At 47.7% G+C, this 21,052-nt stretch overlaps 1 protein-coding gene across 1 annotated transcript in view; it reads right to left on the reverse strand.

Annotated features, from left to right (window-relative positions):
* The window catches only part of ERICH6B (glutamate rich 6B), a 53,542-nt gene extending 37,818 nt beyond the window's left edge, over positions 1–15,724 (reverse strand). The window contains exons 1-6 of the mRNA XM_027557055.1: positions 15,353–15,724; positions 8,395–8,440; positions 7,952–8,029; positions 7,601–7,661; positions 7,275–7,460; positions 5,701–5,752 (exon numbers count right to left, since the gene is read on the reverse strand). Coding sequence (XP_027412856.1) covers positions 5,701–5,752; positions 7,275–7,460; positions 7,601–7,661; positions 7,952–8,029; positions 8,395–8,440; positions 15,353–15,683 — 754 coding nt within the window. The 5' untranslated portion in view covers positions 15,684–15,724. The remainder of the gene's footprint in view (positions 1–5,700; positions 5,753–7,274; positions 7,461–7,600; positions 7,662–7,951; positions 8,030–8,394; positions 8,441–15,352) is intronic.
* Between the last annotated feature and the right edge of the window lie 5,328 nt (positions 15,725–21,052).

The raw sequence follows: 21,052 nt of genomic DNA on the forward strand, positions 1-21,052 counted from the left end.
GGGCTCCCCCGCCTTGTCCTTCTCCTTCCTGTATTTGTGGGCCTACAAGCAGGGTCTAATCTAAAGGAGCATTCTATTTTATTTAGCCAGTCCTGAGCCAGTGTTTCTGGCTGTCAAGATCTTTCAGAATCTGATCACATGATCATCATGACTCAACCGCTTCCAGTCGTGTACAGATATCAGTATTCCTCCTATATCTGTATCTGAGTCTATGATAAAATATTGTGCTGGACGGAGCCCCGTGGCCCCCAACTGGAAAACGGATGGACTCGATCCTTAAACAGACTCTTTGGATGCTTATTCCACAGCGCTCATGCTGCTGTGATCATGATGCTCCCACCTCGTGTCTGTCTACCTTGTCCATAGGAACATCAGGAAGGCTCTGAAAATGAAACATGTTTTGGAACTCAGGCCTCCTGCTTTACCACAGCTCCTGATTTAATGACCTTGTCAAAAAGTGACGTAAGAGCCAGCATCACTCGATCTGTTCTCTTTTCTTAAAGTATTTGTTTATTTATGGCCGCACGGTGTCTTTGTCGCTACACGGGCTTTGCTCTAGTCTCGGCTGGTGTGGGCCGCACTTCGTGGCCGCGTGTGGGCTGCTCATGGCGGTGGCTTCTCTTGTTGCAGAGCACAGGCTCTAGGCGGGCAGGCTTCAGTAGCTGTGGCTCATGGACTTCATTGCCCCTCAGCATGTTGGGTCTTCCCGGACCAGGGATGGAACCTGTGTCCCCTGCATTGGCAGGCAGATTATTAACCACCAGACCACCAGGGAAGTACTTGATCGGTTCTTAACGATCCTGTGCTGGCTCCTCCTGGTCATTTTGCTCTCGATATTTGGCCCAGGTTGATCATAGCTGTTTTCCTTGTGTACGAACGTCTGCATACAGCTCCTTGCCTACCAAGACCGTCTCTTGAGGGAAGGGTGTACCCTCTCATCATCATGATCGGGAGTCTGGTGAGGACTCAACAGCAGTTTCACAAGCATGTAACAAATATTTATAGGTGCTTATTGTGTGTGTGTACGGGGGGCACCAAGTTTTGAGGATTTCTACCAGCGGGGATATAATGCTCTGTGTTAGAATTTCTGGTATACTTTGTTTATGACCCTGCTCTGTGCTTGGCGGTGTAGACACCTGGGGCCATAAATAGTCATTCTGGTCCTCCTCCAGCCTGCTTCATCACCCAAGCCATATTATTTAGCCAATAAAGCCAAATTTATTTATTTATTTATTTATTTATTTATACCTCCATGTTTGTTTCAAAGTGCTGTTTATAGAGTCCATGTAAAATGCTGTCTCTGGTGTCTGGGGTTGAATTTGTTGTTCAGTCACTAAGTCCTGTCTGACTCTGTGACCCTGGGACTGTAGCATTGCCAGGCTCCTCTGCCCTCCACTATCTCCCAGAGGTTTCTCAGATTCATGTCCACTGAGTCAGTGATGCCATCCAACTGTCTCATCCTCTGCTGCCCCCTTCTCCTTTTTGAGTCTTTCCCAGCATCAAAGTTTTTTCCAATGAGTCAGCTCTTCTCATGAGTTGGCCAAAGGATTGGAGCTTCAGCTTCAGCATCAGTCCTTCCCATAAATATTCAGGGTTGGTTTCCTATAGGATTGACTGGTTTGATCTTCTTGCTGTCCAGGGGACTCTCAAGAGTCTTCTCCAGCACCACAATTTGAAAGTGTCAATTCTTCAGTGCTCAGCCTTCTTTATGGTCCAAATCTCACATCCGTACGTGACTACTGGAAAAACCATAGCTTTGACTATACAGACCTATGTTGGAAAAATGATGTCTCTGCTTTTTAATATGCTGTCTAGGTTTGTCACAGCTTTCCTTCCAAGGAGCAAGTGTCTTTTAATTTCAGGCTGTAGTCACTGTCTGCAGTGATTTTGGAGCCCAAGAAAATAAAGTCTGTCACTATTTCCATTGTCTCACCATCTATTTGCTATGAAGTGATGGGACTGGATGCCATGACCTTAGTTTTTTGAATGGTGAGTTTCAACTCCATGGAGAGTATGGGGTGAATAGTCCCGTAATAAAAAGAGGCTTTAAAAGTGGGAATCTATCACCCATGAAATCCATTCTGCCTTAGAGCTTCGCTGGTTCTCCAGCACTCTTGTGCTGAGTATCCTCTGGGGATGTAGTTAAGGATGCAGGCAGGGATTGTTAGGAAAGCCTGGGAATCTGCATCTTTACAGGCAGCGGGTGCTGGGGATGCCCAGTCCTGGACCCTGAGCACCATCACCACCAACACTCACCTCCGCTCACCCCTGGGGATCCTCTGCCCCCGACAAAACCAGCACTTTGAGTTGCTTTAGCCTCAATTGTGTTTCTCCAACTAGTGGATGGGCGGCTTTTGCCCTGGGCCAATCAGTTTTTTTTTTGCATCTGCCATGCTCAGGAACCCTTAGTATCCTGTCCTCCAGCTGCAGGGGGACTGGCTTTTCTTCATGGCGGGGGTACGTCCCCATCACACACGGAGCATCTTCCCTGTGTCACTCTCCTCCACCTTCTCCTAACTAGATTTGACCTCCTGTTTGGAGCTCCATACTTCTGGGGTTCCCCTTGCACCCCACTCCCCATCGCTTCCTTTTCACTCTTCACTCTTTCAGAGAAGTCTCTTAATGAGCCTCTTTGCTCCATTCCCCTGGCCAGACACAATCATGTAGCTGTTGCCAGTAAAATCTGTCCAGTTATTATTTTAACACCCTCCAAAAGATTGATTGTAAACCATGGGCAGAAGGGAAAAGAAAAACCTTCATAAATTTTAGGAAATTGCTGACTTTTCTTTGTGTTCCAATCTCGGCTGTAGCCACCACCCTTCATGTCTCTGTAGGAGCCTGGGGTGTGACCTTGACCCTGGCTTAGAGGCTCAACACTCCACACCGTCGGTCCAGGCCACCAGCATCACAGGATCTGATCAGTAGGTATTGCTGTGGGTGGCCAGACTTGTGCTAAACACTAAACACATGTTGGGGACTTCCTTGGTGGTCCAGTGGTTAAGATGCCACACTTCACTGCAGGGGGCACCCCAGTTCCATCCCTGGTTGGGGAAACTAAGATCCCACACGTCATGCGGTGTCATCACAAAGGAACTCAGTAGTGGAAAGAGACTTGGCTGGAAAACATGCCCCTACAGTCCAAATGCACAGAGCACTTAAAACCTAAATTAGATCCAGACATAACTGGCTCTATAATTAAGCCTGGAGACCAAAAGGATCGTGAATGAATATGGCAAATGAAACATTGATTTCCAGAGGGCCTCCCTCTGAAGGAAGGTGCCCCGTGGAGTGAACAGGCTCTGGTGCCCCCCCTCCCCCACCTCAGCCTCCCTCTGTCTCCTTTTCCTATCCCACCTCCTTTCAAGCTTAGCATTGGCACTTTACAGGCGATTACCCAGTAAATGACTTCCAGAATCCTGCTTATGAATATTTAGATAAGTGCTCAGATTTTTTTCCCAGCCATCACGCTTACTGACTCTGAAATGGTTCCAGTTTTCAGGGCTCCATCAGAGCGCAAACCCTGACACAAACCCCACATGCACCGACTTAGCCTGTAAAATCCTCCCCATCGTGTGCTGGCAGCCAGCACCCTGGAACTCCTGGCTCGTGTGGGCTTGCCTCCACTGCCCCTTCTCCCTCATAGGGTTTCTGGCTCCTAATTTCATTTAAGCCACATTTGAACTACAAAATCGAGCAGGCACGGATGGGGGCAGGGAAGTGAGGTGCCGGTCAGGAATCTAATTCACAGCTGCCATGACTACAGATGTGAAACTAATGTGTGAATCTGTGATGGATCAATCTCACTAAGGCTGGGTTTAAATTATTAATCATGGCGAGAGAAGATGCCATTCAGGGGTGCGTTCCCAGGATCCTAGGGCAAAAGGCCTTTGGGCTTAACTGGGCTGAGAATTAAGATCCTCAGTGCAATCTTGCCAAACTGTCTCTTGCTGCTGCTGCTGCTGCTGCTAAGTCGCTTCAGTCGTGCTGTCTCTTGAGTGTCTCCTAATTGTGGCCACACAAATTCCTGCTATGGATAGTCTTGGCTCGTTCTGAACCAGGGCTGGCTTTGACCGCACGCTCGGATGGAGGTTCTGGGGTGGGTCCCAGTCCTCTCACCACGTGATTATTTAGAGATGGGCTCTGTCCCCGGGGAACCGGCCTGTAATCTGGGAAGGAAATGGCCTGTGTCCCCGCGGGAAATAGGGCCTGTGTTCATGTGGAACGAGAACAGGAAAACTAATGAAGAGGGGGAGATGGGAGAAGGTGTTTGTCTTAGCACTCTGCTGATGCTCTTTCTCTGAGGGGGGTCTAGGATGAAGGGAAGCAGGGGGTCACAGGGACAGGATGGCCCAGGAAGCAGTATGCATCATCAATCTGACGGGTGATGCTCCAGCCTCGATGTTCCACCTCCATGGGACACCCGCGAGGCCACATCTCCCCAGCACCCCCGGAGCCTGGCCTCGAGGTGGATGTGGGGTGCGGGGTCCCTTACCCATCTTGCTTTCATAAATCCACTCCGTCTGTGTACTCTGGTCCTGGGAGGGCAGAAACTCTGCCTCGTGCTTCACAAATGATGTAGATGGCATCGTGTCCTCGAGAAGAGGCCTGCTGCTGGCAGATTCAGGGGATGGGAGAAGGGACAGTGAAGAAGGTGGTTACCTGAGGGATGCCAGCCACAGACAGTCCACCTCCAGGCAGGGGCCGGGTTAGAAGCCCCACGGCTGCTGCCTGCGGGGAGGTTGGGGTGGCAATGGCTGCTCCCTGGCCTGTGCAGGGTTCCACCCATTCCAGGACCATCACAGGGGAATGGAAAATAGCCCTGTGGGCCATTCTGGGTGCCAGCTGCTGCTTCACTTAGAGTGAAAGGGTCTGCAGACGCCTTCAAAGGCCAGCAGGCCAGGCTTCTGTAATAGACAGTCCAACCTTCTAGAACATTCTCTGCCCCTGCAGGCTCACCACCCTGCTCATTCCAGTCGCCCTTCCCGCCTCACAGCTGCCTCATGCAGACCAGAGCAGTGCTTCAAGTCAAGCACTGGGGTGTGTGCCTGCCAGTCCACCCACTGCACACACCATTTTCAGGGAAGGTTTTGCAGGGCCCGAGGACAGGCCCTCGGGTGTGAGGCGCAGACCCTGCTGCCGGGGAGCTCGGGATCGAAAAGGGGCCCCAGCACCCTGCCCTGCACCATACCCTTCCTCAGGAATCTCTGCTGAGTAGACAAGAAACCACGTCAGAGGGATGAGAGGGGCTTTTGACCCTGAAGTCATGTCATGTCAACTGGCCCCATTGGCAGAGACAGGCGTGAGGGAAATGCCCAGCTGATAAGGGGGGCAGTGACTATGGACGGTAGAAAGAAAGTAGACTTTGGGGTCGGCTGGTCTGAGTTGGCATCTTGGCTCTTTTGAGTAGAGTGAAGTAACCTTGGGTAAGCCCCTTGACTTTTCCATGCCTTGGTTTCCACACCATTTTTTTTTTTAATTGGAGGATAATTGCTTTACTATTCTGTGTTGGTTTCTGCCGTCCAACATCGTGACTCAGCCAGAAATATATATATATCGCCTCCCTCTTGAACTCCCCCCCACCCTACCCAACCCCTCCCGCTAGACAGTCACAGAGTGCCAGGCTGGGCTCCTTGTGTTACAGGGCAGCTTCCCACATGGTAACCAAATGGTGAAAGCCATAATTCAAAAAGACGCCCATACCCCAGTGTTCCACACCTTTTAGATAATCATACTTCCTCCCAACACCAGATCTCTATAGGTGAGGACAAAATGAGAGTGGGCAGCGTTGGCTCTTAGAGGCAGTGTTGTTTTTAGAGGCAAAGTAAGAAGTTCAGTGGCCCTTCATGAGATGAGCTGGTTCCCTGTGGGGCTCAGGGTGCCCGATGCAGGGAATTCCCCAAAGAACACCGTTCTCCCTTCAGCGTCTGTGGGCATTACGGGCAGATTTGTGCCACCTCCCTGGGCCCAAAGGGGTTTGTGGAGATTTCGGTCTCTCAGCAGCCTTGGGTGAGGAAAATCCAGGGCCTCTCTGAGCACCCCAGGCTCAGCCTTGGACCCTGGGGAGCCAAACTGAGCTGCCTGGGGGCAGACCCAGGGGAGGCCTGGGGCTCCCTGCTGGGCCTGGGAACAGGAGCACACTCAGCAGCAGTACAGCTGAAAGACTGGACAGGTGCTTGTGCTGGGAACAAAGCTGATCAGGAATCCTGCTCCTTGTTCTATACATGTTAAGTTTTCTACGTGGTGGCTCTTGGGGAGCAGAATGAAGGCTAACAGTGACCCTTACTGCACATACCCTGGGTGGTAACCACGGCTCCACTGCACCCCCATGAGTTCAGTTCAGTTCAGTCGCTCAGTCATGTCCAACTCTTTGTGACCCCATGAACTACAGCACGCCAGGCCTCCCTGTCCATTACCGACTCCTGGAGTCCCCCCAAACCCATGTCCATTGAGTTGGTGATGCCATCCAGCCATCTCATCCTCTGTCGTCCCCTTCTCCTCCTGCCCTCAATCTTTCCCAGCATCAGGGTCTTTTCCAATGAGTCAGCTCTTCACATCAGGTGGCCAAAGTACTGGAATTTCAGCTTCAGAATCAGTCCTTCCAATGAATATTCAGGACTGATCTCCTTTAGGATGGACTGGTTGGATTTCCTGTCCAACATCACAGTTCAGAAGCATTAATTCTTTGGCAGTCAGCTTTCTTTATAGTCCAACTCTCACATCCATACATGACCACTGGAAAAACCATAGGCTTGACTAGACGGACCTTTGTTGGCAAAGTAATGTCTCTGCTTTTCAATATGCTATCTAGGTTGGTTATAACTTTCCTTCCAAGGAGTAAGCGTCCTTTAATTTCATGGCTGCAATCACCATCTGCAGTGATTTTGAGCCCAGAAGAATAAAGTCATCCACTGTTTCCCCATCTATTTGCCATGAAGTGATGGGACCGGATGTGATGATCTTAGTTTTCTGAATGTTGAAGTACTTGTTTAATCCTCACCACAGCCCCACCCCAGGTTGCACAATGGTAAAGAATCTGCCTGCCAATGCAGGTAGACCTAGGAGACTCAGGTTCCATCTCTGGGTCAGGAAGATCCCCTGGAGGAGGAAATGGCGACCCACTCCAGTATTCTTGCCTAGGAAATCCCTTGGACAGAGGATCCCTGGCATGCTGCATCTGTGAGGTCACAAAGATTCGGACACAACTGAGTGTGTGCGCACACACACAAATACACACAGCCCCAGGGAAGCAGAAACTCTTCCTGTCCCCATTTTACAGATGGGAACACCAAAGCAGAAGATGAAGCGGCTGCCCCGTAGCACACAGCTGGCTGGGTGGAGCAGCTGAGATCCACGCCCAGGCAGCCTGGCTCTGGGTCCCTGTTCTCCATCCCAGCCTGACCAGTCACTTCATCGTCAGGCCCCTTCAGCATCACGTTGCTTGCTTCTGTGAGTGTCAGTAACTGAAGTGGAGGGGATTCCGGAAAGCACTCCCTCTGTGGATTGGCGTAGTGGGGTGGTCCTGGCAGATGCTGAGCCTCTGAAAGCACGAAGCATGATACAGAGGGGCTGGTGGAGGGTGGGAGTGGGGAGCCGACCTCACCAGGTGGAGGGGGTGCCCCTGTACGGAGCCCCGGGTCCTCAAGTTGTAGCCTATGTCTTCCCTGCACAGTAGAGCAGGTTTCATTCCTGCTTCTCAGTGTAACCCAGCCAGCCTCGCGCTTTCTTTGTATCTAGTGTCCACCCACTTCCCCTCTGGAGGTCAGTGACCGCCTTCCCCTAGTCATCCTTTGGGGCGGATGTAGGGGATGAAGACTGTGAACCAGAGCTCGCGTGTCCCCTGCCCCACAGGGGTGTCTACAGAGTGGAGCACACAGAGGCTTCTGTCCACAGCTCTCGCAGTGACCATCTAGCGTGGGTCAAGCCCTGTGGCAGGAGTTCCACGAATACTCACTGCACGATCATTTGGAGCTTGGAATATGCCTGAGCAAGGAGGATAGCAACTTCCTTGCGGCGTTCACACACCTCTTCACTACGAACGATGCCCAGGGCCCTTGGCCGTCTTTCCCCACACTAACCTCCTTTCTAGACTCAGCTGGCCCCTGCTCTTTCCATAGTTCTGGGTGCCCAGGGCTCTGGATCCCGGGGCTCCTCTCTCAGCTTGTGAGTGGCTTGAATGGCAAAGGGGAATAATCTTGGGCGATCCTTTGTGTGTGACTTCTAGGAGACCGCCCCTGAACCCCTCCTTCTCGGAGGTCCTGCTCCCTGCACCCCTACCCACTCTCACCCCTGCTCCCAGTCTTTGGGACTGCAAAGGCTACGAAGCATCAGCCCTCAGCATGAATTTTCACCCTGATTTATCAGGAAAAAACCCCAAAAACACCAAAAAACTTTTACCTTGCTCTAAGACCAGGCAGGGTTTGTGAAGAATGAGCCTTGAAGTCTGTTGGAAAAAATAAAAGAAAGACAATGTTAGGGAAAAAAAGGAAACTTTCTTTCTGTTAAAAAACCTGTCATTAATTATGTGATGCTGGGTTTGAGGTGGAGAAGCCCTGATTTACAGAATTTTTCTATTTTTGCTTTTTTTTTTTATGGTGTTCTCTTTCTTAATCGTTTCCTTTAGAAATTATGAGGTTAAAAATTTTATAAAATTAGAACTCAAGAAGGTAATTTTCATGAAATTGTGGATTTGGGACATTCAAGTTTGCTTTGTTAATCTTTCGGGTTATCATAGAGTCCCTCCTCTGTCACAGGATGAAGGATATTTTTTTCCATACAGGAAAGAGGGCTGAGGTTCAGAGGACATAAATATTTTAAAAAATGATATTTAATTTTACAAGTTCTATTTGTGTCATTTAATCACCTGACTAGTGGGTTTGAATGATATGACATCAAGAATTTCAGGTACAATTGGGATAAAATAGAGCATCAGTTCTAGCAATAGAGGATGGCCCAGTGGAAGTGTAAAGAAATCAGAATCAGAAAACTTGAATGAGAAACTTAAATGTTCAACACTTATCCATAGTTCACCCATGAGATAGACTATTACTGAGGAATATTACTTGGCTATTAAAATGATGTCTACAGGGACTTCCCTGGTGGGCCAGTGGTTAAGAGCCCCCCTTCTAGTGCAGGGGGTGTGAGTTTGATCCCTGGTCGGGGGGCTAAGATCCCATCCCGCCCGCATAACTAGAGAAGACTGCCTGCCACAGTGGAAGATCCTGCATGACACAATCGAGACCTGACACAGCCAAAATAAATAACAATAATAAATCCATACTAAAAAATAAAATGATGGCTACAAACACTAAGCAATACGGGCAGAGGTGAAGGTCACAGGACTAAGTAACAAAAGTAAAATACAAGCTTGTATATACAGCGTATTTGAAATGGTAAAATCAAGACAAAACAAGGACCACCACCACCAGCAAGCAAAAAATGAGAGCAGGAGGGACAGAATAAAAATTGCTGAAATGTGAATCAGCCTTATTTATATTCGGATGTTGGTAGGTTGGTGTCTTCCTACTTTTCACATTTCCCACGAGAAAAGGAACAGAAGTAGATTTTGCTTCATTTTATGTTACTCCTCTCGAGTTAAAATATGCATATAATTTATTAAAAAGCAGAAGCAAAGGACGAAAGGAGGGAAGGAAGGAGAAAAAGAGAAGCGATTAGAAGAGAAAGAGAAGGCCTGGGAGCGTCTCCTGACTCTTAGTTATTTCCCATGACCTTGAAGAAGTCACATACCCTCTCTCAGACGCCAGGATCCTCATTTGTAAAGGGAGGAGGGTGGTAAAGAGTGACTGAAGACCTGACGGAAACAGAGACTGAAATGAACACTATACACCCTATGTCGCTGGACTCTATTCCTAACCTTCAGGACAAGACAGCTGTAGAAGATAATGCTGTTTGTATGGGAGCAGCGTGGAGGCTGGGGGAACTGGGGACCCAGCATCTCTCCCCAGTAGTGGCCGACTCAAGGCACCCTGATTGGGAAGCTCTGGCTTATTTGTGAACTTTGCTGCTTGACAAGTTGTCTGTCTCCCCTGTCTCTGCCTTATCAGTGTATTGCAAGCCTTTCTTTTTAAATACACAGAATTGCTAGGTTCCCCATTTAGATATGGTCCCTGGGATGCCAACTCTCACCTGGAAACAGCAACCAAATTATAGCTTTTAAGTCAAAGAGCATTCAGAGCTGCCAAAGAAGAGCTAGCAAGAGGCAAGAAAATCAAATCCTGTGGATTGTGTGTCTCAAAATGTCATTAAATAGAAACATTATGAATCAGTATACTGTGACATCTCTACAGCATCATTTGCCACAGAGCAGAGTTCATCTTTAGGAAGGTCTTCCCAGGTGGCGCTAGTGGTAAACAACCTGCCTGCCGACGCAGGAGATGTGAGAGACTCGGGGTCCATCCCAAGGTCGGGAAGATCCCCTGGAGGAGGGCATGGCAACCCACTCCAGTATTCTTGCCTGGAGAATCCCAGGGACAGAGGAGCATATCATAGGAAGGTCTTAGGTTCTAAATGAACAAAAGGGACCACGTTGTGCGGTGGTTTCCTGTTCTATGACAGCACGTCAGAAATGCAGATTGTATTTCTTCCTTCTAGAACCTTCCTGCACCTTGTGAGATCAGACATGCCTTTTTGCACCGGGCAATTGTGTGGTGTGGGAGTGCTTTCAAAGCATTTTCAGAATGAAAATGAAAGAACATTGCCACAGTCACAGGGTATTTCTTCACACGGCAAAAGTGAAACCTGGAACAGGTAATCCACATGCCCAAGGTCCAAGGCCCACCCTTGTGCTGGATCTTCTAACTCTGACACCCCTGGGTTCACACCCATGCTTCACAACAATGATTTGGAACCTCCCAGTTCAAATCTGGGGAGATCTGTCACACGTGACCATTGATTATTCAGTAACAGTTGATGCTGCATTGATATCATCCAATTTTATTGGATTTTCTCACAAACCATGGAGAAAATCATCCCTTTAAAGAAGAGAGGGGATGGGGGTCATTGGTCTGACACTACACTGATTGGTCCAGGGCAATCAAAGTCTGTGAAATTGACCTGCCTGCAGAGTAGTTGGGTGGGGGCATAGATCCCTCCCACACCCTAGTTCATTGCATCTTCTCTTGTCTTTCTGTTATGTCCATTTTACAAAAGAGAGCAATGTGGCCAGGGGATGTTACCTACCCATCACAAGTCAGTGGTAAAGGGGAATGATAATATATTATAATAATAATACCTAATACTTACATAGGTTATATGCTTAAAATGCTATATGCCTGGCATAGCTCATAATGCTTTACATAATTTAACCCCTTTAATCTTCACATAAGGTAGGTCTAGTGTTATCCCTACGGGCCTTCCTGGTAGCTCAGCTGGTAAAGAATCTGCCTGCAATGCAGGAGACCCTGGTTGAATCCCTGGGTCACGAAGATCCCCTGGAGAAGGGATAGGCTACCCACTGCAGTGTTCTTGGGCTTTCCTGGTAGCTCAGATGGTAAAGAATTCACCTACAGTGTGGTAGACCTGGGTTGGGAATATCCCCTGGAGAAGGGATAGGCTACCTACTCCAGTATTCTTGCCTGGAGAATTCCATGGACAGAGGAGCCTGGCGGGCTATAATCCTTGGGTTCACAAAGAGTTGGACATGACTGAGCAACTTTCAGTGTATACCTAATTTACAGCTAAGAAAACTAAGAGCAGTTAAGTGACTTGCCCCAACCCATGCAAGATAAATGGGAGAGAACTGGTGTTCACACCTATGCAGTCAAGCTCTTGAGAGAGGAAGGAAAAAGTGCTCTTTGTGACAGGTTCACATCTGCCACCAAATCAATACATGGCATCAGGCTCCTTCCTCCTCTCCTGATGCTGCAGCAGACATCACTAGTAGATCACGGCACTCTCTCCTTCTGAAGCTAGATGAGGTATCACAATCCATGTCATGACAGTGCTTCACCACTAACCTCTAATAATCCATCCATTAGCCTGTGATATGGAAGCCTATTTGTCATTGTGGGTTCATTTTATAGACACTGATTAATTCACAATACTGTTTTAAAAATAAATATGAGTGATTGGGATTGATGTATACAAACTACTATATATAAAATAGTTAATTAATAAGGACCTACTGGATAGCACAGTGAACTTAAAACTCTGTAATGGCCTATATGGAAAAGAATCTAAAAAAGAGTAGACATACGTGTATGTATAACTGATTCACTTTGCAGTATACCTGAAATTAACACAACATTGTAAATCAACTATACTCCACCATAAAAATTAAAAATCAAAATGAAAACAAAAAAAAAACAAGGAAAAAATGTGTTTGTGTATGTGTGTGTCTATGTACACACCTGGCTTTGTGAAATGAATGAAATTGAACTTGATCCAATTTGCATTTACTGAACATCTGTTATGAGTCAGGAAAGCACTCTTGTTTTTGAACTGAGGTTCAAAAGAAAGGATAAACAGTTACATCTTTAAGGTATTGGGGAGAAATTCTACATAAAGAAATCTTGATGTAAAGTCTTTTGAAAATTAAAGATCCTCTTGTAAACCGTTTTAACTTAATCTGTTTTGTACAGTCTGGCTTGGTACCCTGAGTTTTCATAGACTAAGACATGCTTGCATGTGCCTTTAAAGGCATTTTAGTATTCTCCTACAGTTTTTTTTTTTTTTTTTCAGTGCCTCGCCAATATTTGCTAGCAGGGCATTTATATATATATATATATATATATAAAGCTTTTGCTTTATACACAATTCCATTCATTTGACAGCATTCTATTTGTCCTACTCTGGTGGGTAATATATTTGCGAAGGTCCGACACATAGCGGGGACACGTGAAGAATGCTTGATTCATACTGTGCAAAAGAAATGGCTTGAATGTTTTTCAGTATTAGAATTACCCTTGGTACTTGAAGAACAGGGCTGTCAGGATCCTGAGAGGGAGCTCAGTGGTGCAGATACACAGAAGAGAGAATTTCCCAGCGAGAGGAACGACCTCTCCAAGGTACTAACTAAACTGCTGAGGGCAGTACGATGTATTGATAGGGTGAGACATCTGTCATGATTTGATGAATAGGATGTAAAGGTGAAACACCTGTGTGGCTGCCGAACCCACCCAGCTTTTAGGATGTGGGTTGTGCGCAGTCAGATTGGGATTTAAAGATTCAAGCTGCCTGAGATAGTTGCTTGTTCCAGAAAATAGTTCTATTTCTAGGTCAGCATTAAGGTGATGCAGATGACCTGGATGTTTAACTTTCTGTTTCTGGTTGGATATGGCCATGCAGTCATAACATCAAGGGAAGACACTGTGTGGCCTGTGAATAAATGCATGTTACCCACTTGGAGCAATAGCACAAGGAGACCACTGCCAAATGACAAAACCCAACTTAAGGAAAAGTTGCCAACTGCAGAAGCAGTATGGGAAAAATGTGAGCCTTAGGGATAACAGAAATCACTCCAAAGTTAAATACCCACCAGCAGGGTAAGATGATGCCTTCCAGGGTCTGAAAGGGCACCCAGGGAACCATCCTAGTTTTTGTTGACTTGGTAACACATTATGGAAATGTGTTCTAGAAAATAAGTAGAGCTTATTAATAAAATTTAGCTATAAGGATATTTATCAACATGCTATTTTAAAAGGTAACAGAAAACAGAAGCAATAAATGATTAATAATAGGAAACCAATTAAAAATATTATGGTTTGGGGAAGTTCCTGGCAGTCCAGTGGTCAGGATTCGGTGCTTTCACTGCCAGGGGTGTGGGTTCAGCCCCTGGTCAGGGAACTAAGATCCTACAAGTCGTACAGTGGGGCCAAAAAAAATTACGGTTTAAAATATAATACAGTGTGATGTAGCCATTAAAACAATGTGTAGAAAATTGAAAGTGTGAAATGATACTCCTATAAATATGTAATATATATATGTAATTATGATACAGAAGGGGCTTCCCTGGTAGCTCAGCTGGTAAAGAATCCACTTGCAATGCAGGAGATCCCAGTTTGATTCCTAGGTCGGGAATCCCCTGGAGAAGGGATAGGCTACCCACTCCAGTATTCTTGGGCTTCCCTGGTGGCTCAGATGGTAAAGAATCTGCCTGCAATGCAGGAGACCTGGGTTCAATCCCGCAGCTGGGAAGATCCCCTGGAGGAGGGCATGGCAACCCACTCCAGTATTTTTGTCTGGAGAATCCCTGTGGACAGAGGAGCCTGGGGGGCTACATCCATAGGGTCACAAAGCGAACACGACTGAGCGATTAAGCACAGCACAGCACGTGATATAGAAATAAATATGCCTTAAAGGCGGGTTACAAGCACTATACAGTGTCTGGGGAGGACATAATCAAGGTGCGAAAGTGATTATCGTCTCTGGATGGGAGTGAATTTTTCAGAAATTAAAAAAAAATTTTTTTTTTGGCTACACAGCGTGTGGCCTCTTAGTTCTCCAACCAGGCATTGAACCCATGGCCCCTGCAGTGGAGGTGTGGAATCTTAGCTAGTGGACCACCGGAGAAGACCCTGAATAAGACTGATTTTTGCTTTTGCTTTTTTCTTTTTACTTGTATACAGTTTCTCAAATGTCCACCATGCACATGTATTACTTGTGCAACAAGGAAAGGAGAAGATACAAATTAGGGGGTGTGTTCTGTTTGGTTTTGTTTTTTATGAACAGAGGCTTCCCGTTGGATCATCAGGTCTCCCTGTCTGCTTGGTAGGCTCAGGGCTTGGGGGCACAGCTATTGAAGTCGTGAGTAGGTTGGTCAAAAATAGAAGGAAAAACACCAATACAGTATACTAACGCATATATATGGAATTTAGAAAGATGGTAACAATAACCCTGTGTACGAGACAGCAAAAGAGACACTGATGTATAGAACAGTCTTATGGACTCTGTGGGAGAGGGAGAGGGTGGGAAGATTTGGGAGAATGGCATTGAAACATGTAAAATATCATGTATGAAACGAGTTGCCAGTCCAGGTTCAATGCACGATACTGGATGCTTGGGGCTAGTGCACTGGGACGACCCAGAGGGATGGTATGGGGAGGGAGGAGGGAGGAGGGTTCAGGATGGGGAACACATGTATACCTGTGGTGGATTCATTTTGATATTTGGCAAAACTAATACAATTATGTAAAGTTTAAAAATAAAATAAAATTTTTAAAAAATAAAGTAACTATTGATAAGTAAAAAAAAAAAAAAAAGATTCATGAGGCTGTCGGCATGGTGAGTAGGACTGATCATTTGCTCTTTGGCTGTAACTCAAGCCTGTTCTTTTTTTCCCCAGGCCTTGTGATGAGCTAGAACCACGATCTACGAGATGTCCTCTCCAGATACTCACCTGCTTCCAGAAACTTCTCATACAGAAACATTTTCCCTTCCAGGAGCTCTTTCTTCGGCAGATCCTTATGGCCCCGATAATCCTGTTCATACGGATAATCCTGATACTCATTTCCTTTCAGGTAATTTGTCTCCTCCTCCAGGTACTGTTCTTTCTCTGGAGTCTCATCCTCTTCAGGAAGTAAAACTCCTTCCGTTAAACTCTGCTCATCTCCCTTAGTATCTTCTTCCTTCGAGGAGAAGGTCTGCGTGTCGTGGTGGAAAGTTGTGGAAGGGTGAGGAAGTGGTGTTCCTGATGGCTCAGGATTTTCAGCAGACATGCTGGGAGTCATTTAGCAGATGAAAGCCTTTTGCAGCAGGCAGTCACTACTGCATCATCCTGGCAACCGAGGAAGGAATAAAAACCCGTTAGTCAGTAATGACCTACTGCAGATCGTGCACTCATTTCATTCAATGGTCTCGGGATGGCCCTTGGAGAGTGTAGATCAGTACCTGGTGGCCCATGAAAAGGCACAGAGAGAGGAGACAGAGGGTTTACCCTCTGGGAGCTGGTTGGAGAGAGCCCACAGCTGAAGGCATCACCTTTGAAATGACATGAAGTCAACCAGGAGGGCTGCAAAGTGAGGGAGTGATTGGTGTTTAGTAGCGCCATCATTAGAAGACTTGCTTATTCATTAAGAAATACCATTGCTACAATAACCAGAACACAGACTTGTCTCCCAGGAGTTTCAAATTGGGGAGAAAAACAGACAGTCGGAAACAGATTTCCATACACAGAGTGACAGGCACAGGGGAAGAGGTGCAGGCAGGGCGGTCTGGATACCGTGAGCGGGGCCTTGGTCCGTGGCTGGACGTCTGCCAAGGTCCCTATGGTTGGACGTCTACCAGGCACGTTCCCCAGGCTGCAGCCTCTGCTGGAAGCACCACCCCCTTGGCAAAGTCAGTTTATTCAGCAAACACTTATTTTTCCTCCCCAGATTTAACATAACTGTGAGCACCTACCCGCCCAGGGGGTCTTCCATGTTCCACCTTAGGCTCCATCTATACCTTCTATAGTTCCATGAAAGTAATGATTTTGCTATATTAAACAGTTTCTACATCTGTCTTTCCACCAGAATGTAAACTTCTTGAGGGTAGGAAGGATTAATTCTCCTTTTTAAAAAGTATTTCTTTAAAAAAATAATTTTATTCTTACCTTTGGCTGTGCCACGTGGCATGTAGGATCTTCGTTTCCCGACCAGGGATCGAACCCCCAGCTTCTGCATTGGAAGCACGGGGTCTGAACCACTGGCCACCAGGGAAGCCCCAGGAAGGACTGATTCTTGTTTGCAAATCTATTTCAGATCCTTCCGCTCTCCTCCGACCCGCCGTGACTGCTCGCAGCTAACCGCGCCGTCTCTAGTCTAGGTTACTGCTGCATGCTCCTAACTGGCTTTCCTGTCACTGGTGCTGATGCCCTACAGTCATTCTCCACCAGGAGTGTTCTTGGGAAAATATAAACCACGTCAGGACATCCACAGCTTCACAGTCCCCCGATTGCTTTCTGTTGCACTGAGAATAAAACGCGAACCCCACTCCAGGGGGGGCTTCCCTGGTGGCTCAGAGGGTAGAGCGTCTGCCTGCAATGTGGGAGACCCAAGTTCGATCCCTGGGTCGGGAAGATCCCCTGGAGAAGGCAATGGCAACCCTCTCCAGTATCCTTGCCTGGAGAATCCCATGGACGGAGGTAGACTACAGTCCACGGGGTCGCAAAGAGTCCGGCACGACTGAGCGATTTCACTTTCACTTTCCACTCCAGGGCTCCCAGGGCTGGCCAGTCTCTCTGACCTCTCTTACTGTTCCTTCTTGCCTCTCCCACCCTGTTATTCTCTCGTGGAGCACTTACCCTACTTCTGCTTTTGGTTCTGTTTCCATGTTTACTTGTTCAACCTTTCTTTTCCACTAGGCCCTAAGTGTTTCAATGACAGTGACCTTGTGTGGCCTGTTCCCCACTTTTTCTCCAATAGTTGGCTCAGTGCCTGATGAATAATAAAAGGTCCCCAAAGTAAATGATCAGTAACTGAATGAAGGACCAAGAATAGATGTCTCTAGAACAGGGCATCCCCCAATTTAAAAAATGTTAGTAAACTGCACAATGGGATAAGCTGCAGGTAACAGACCCGAAATCTTCCTGTCTGCTCTAAGCAATTTAGAGTGAAATTTCTTTACCTGTCTTTCCCAAGATACCTGATTGGGAAGCTCTCTTCTAGGGAACCAGCCAGTCGAGATCATGAGGCTAACTCTCTAGCATACGTGCAACATGATGCCTGAGATGAGGGGTGTGATGTGCAAAGACATTCCTAGTGAGACAGGCTGGACCTGGGGCCTTTTACTGCAGTGCTTGTACTTGGAAAAACATCTCCTCGAACAGAATACAAAGAAACCATAAGAGACTAGAAACCATAAGAGACTAAAAATAACTGTGAGCATGTGCAGTTGGGGCAAATGATGAACAGTGAGAGAACAGAAGGCTAAAACCTAACTTCCACTTCTGAGATGCCGGGGTGGGCAGAACAGAGGGGTAGGCAGACCACGCAAGTCACCCCTCCAACCGGTCCCACTGATCAGCTCCCACCCTCACCCCATTTAAGGGACCAACTTGCCCCTGTCTCAGGGGGCTGCAAGGGCACCTGTTACTTGCTTTGGCTCCCTAGTACTAGCCGCAGCACAAGTCCCTAAAGCGTTGCCTGAATTTCTCATCTGGCCTCATCAACCGCTATTGATTAAAGAATCCAGGACTTCCATGGTGGTCCAGTGGTTAAGAAATCGCCTGCCAATGCAGGGGGCATGGGTTCCATCCCTGGTCCGGAAAGATTCTGCATGCCGAGAGGCAGCTAAGCCTGTGGGCCACAACTACTGAGCCTGTGCTCTAGAGTCCTGCTCCCCAACAGGAGGAACCACCGCACAGAGTGGCCCTCGAGCCACACCTGGAGAGTAACCCTCACTTGCCAAACCTATAGAAAGCCCACACGCAGCCACGGAGACCCAGGGCAACGAAATAGAATAAATAATTTAAAAACTAAAGAATCCAAGAACCCGGGTTGATATCAATAATGGGCCGTATTTGTGCACCCCCAGGGTTGCTACAGCCCGTGGATGACTAGATTCCCATAGGATTCGCCTGGGGGTGGGGTGAGAAACATACAGAGGTGCGCTGCCCAGACCTCTTTTCCAAGAAGGACTAGCTGCCCAGCTGTGGGGTAGTTGGTCAGCAGCCAGCCCCTCAGCTCCCAGCTCCTTTAAGGTCTGCCTCAGCTGCTGGGGGCCACCTTCCAGAAGCCACTCCCTTCTTGGGGCTGCCTGCATCTGGTGATGAAACAAGGCGGGGGTATAAAAGTCCAGGCGAGCCCAGGACACCACTGAGAGATCATAGGCCCCTCTGCCCCCAACCCCACTTCCTCCAGTTGGGTCAGGGTTGCCAAGCCTGCTCCATGGTACTGTCCCCCTTAGCCTATCCTGTATCCCTGCCGGTCCTTTCTCAGGGGTTGGTCCCAAAGGCACATTTAGCATCTCGGCCCGGTTGCCTCTCAACAGTTTACATCTTACCCTCTATTTCTAGAGAACCCAGCTGTGACAGGCAGCTTCATAAAATGTAAATCTGGAAAAGAACTGACTGTGAGATCCGAGGAGAAGGGGAAAGGCCTGGTGGATCGCTTGATGGTTTAAAGGATGGGAAAGTGGGGAGTAACTGGACCTGCCCTGGCAGGGGTGACAAGGCAGGAAAAGTCAAGACAGCCCGGGTGGTGGACTTGAACACCCATATTGAGCATCTTGTGCTGGGTGGTGACCTGGAAGGCGGTGTGATTCTGGTGACTCTGGTGCAGGAGGGTTCTTGCAGCCACTCTCCAGACAGTTAGGAAGTAGAGCCTGGGAGCTCGCCCCGCAGTTGACTTGCTCTCTGTCCATCACTTACAGGTCTGTGTGCACGTTCTTTCACGTAGGCTATCTCAACTGCTTTTTGGAGGCGGCGACTGTGGAGGATGTTGCCTTTATGGCAAAGGCTGAGCTGTGGGAAAGCTTTGGGGTTTATATCTCTGTCTCTGGGAGCCTCTTCTGTTTTAAAGGAGCCTCTCCAGCCTTATTTTGATGTGCAACCTAAATGCATCACCTGTTATGATGTAGAAGCTGCATTAAGGGTTAGCTGTCCCGATCGAACTCCTGCTTGCTCCTGAGGCCTGTAAGCCACGGGGACAAGGAAGGGGTGGGAGGGCCGTGAGAGCCCATGGAGAGGGGGTTCTGTCCCAGCCGAGCCCTGGGAGCGGTGAAGCGCACACCCAGGCACCAGCCACTCCATCAAAGTCCTTCTTGCACTTCGGAGACCCTCCTGATGTTCATATTTTTTTAGCTGCTTAAGATAAAAGATCAACATCAGCCAGTCCCCTGGACAGCCCAGAAGGTGTTTATCAACAGCACGCTGTCACTCACGGTTAAGAGTCTTCTCTCTCTGTTTCCTCATCAGGCCTTGTAAAAAATGCTCCAGTCAGCTGCAATCTCATTCCAGAGGTCAGAAAAGAAACTGCATTCTCGACACTGTCCCTTTAATTCTCCTAGAAATTTATAAGAAAAGCTGTCGGGCAGAAATAGATGGTAATGGCAACCAGACATCCAGTGTCTGAGACAGACATCTCGGTTTTGACTTGGGATTTAGATCTTGACTCATTTTGACCCTGGTTTCTGAGCGATTGCGGGTTAATTTCTGTGGTCACAACACAAAAGATCGGCTTTATAAGGGCTGCTTATAATCAGCCGATTATAGCTCGTTCTTCCTTAGATCAGCTCTACAAAAGGGTTGCCTCAATCAAAGGAGGCTGCCAGACTTATCTTATTCAAGTTAAATAATTTTTTTAAACAATCAGAGCAAATATTTAGAATTGGCAGAATTCACCAAAAGACAAGGGTTCTGGGTTGTCCTGGAAATAGGTGTCTCAGGGACCCTGGGCTGGCTTCCCCTTGCGGGGACAGTGATATGGAGTGGAGGCTGCCCTCTCTGAATGGGATGGGTCTCCCTTTCTGCTTCTGTCCATGTTGCTACCTTGTTTCCCAGGCAGGCTTATCATTGCATGTGTCCTGTTGTTTTCTGGTAAGAAAGCCTAGTTCTCTGTCTCTATCAGAAAATAGAGCCACGTCACCATCAAAAGCAGGAAAACAAAAGCTCCCGAGAGGTCTACTCTTTCTCACACTATCCTCCTTGGCTTGATCTTTCTGGCAGGTGGAGGGTGGGGCCTTCAACTGGAGGCTGTTTGGTGGCAGAGGGTACAGTGTTTGCACAGCTCATGGCTGCACGCCCGCCCCCAGCATGGCGTTTTGGGCACGTGGTTGCTACTCAGTGATCCCTGCTGAATGAATGCACGGATGATCAAAGAAAAGCTGTAATAATGTGCTACATGCTTTGCCCAGTATCCTTACTGAGGAATGTGCTTATTTAGTGAAGAGGGGAACACTTGATGCCAGAGGTCAACATGGAACCATAGAAATCTCGTAGATTTCTATCTGCGTGACCCCTTCCACATCGCGCTGTGAGTCAGAGGCCAACTGAATTCCCTATGGTGAGGTTTTCTTTGGATCTCATCTGTCATTCTGAGGGGCTAAGGCCAGGATTCCTGAAATATTCTTACTTGAAATAAAGAGGGAGACACGAGTAACTAAAACAAAGAGACAAGAC

The sequence above is a fragment of the Bos indicus x Bos taurus genome, chromosome 12, assembly GCF_003369695.1.
Source record: "Bos indicus x Bos taurus breed Angus x Brahman F1 hybrid chromosome 12, Bos_hybrid_MaternalHap_v2.0, whole genome shotgun sequence".
Classification (NCBI taxonomy): domain Eukaryota; kingdom Metazoa; phylum Chordata; class Mammalia; order Artiodactyla; family Bovidae; genus Bos; species Bos indicus x Bos taurus.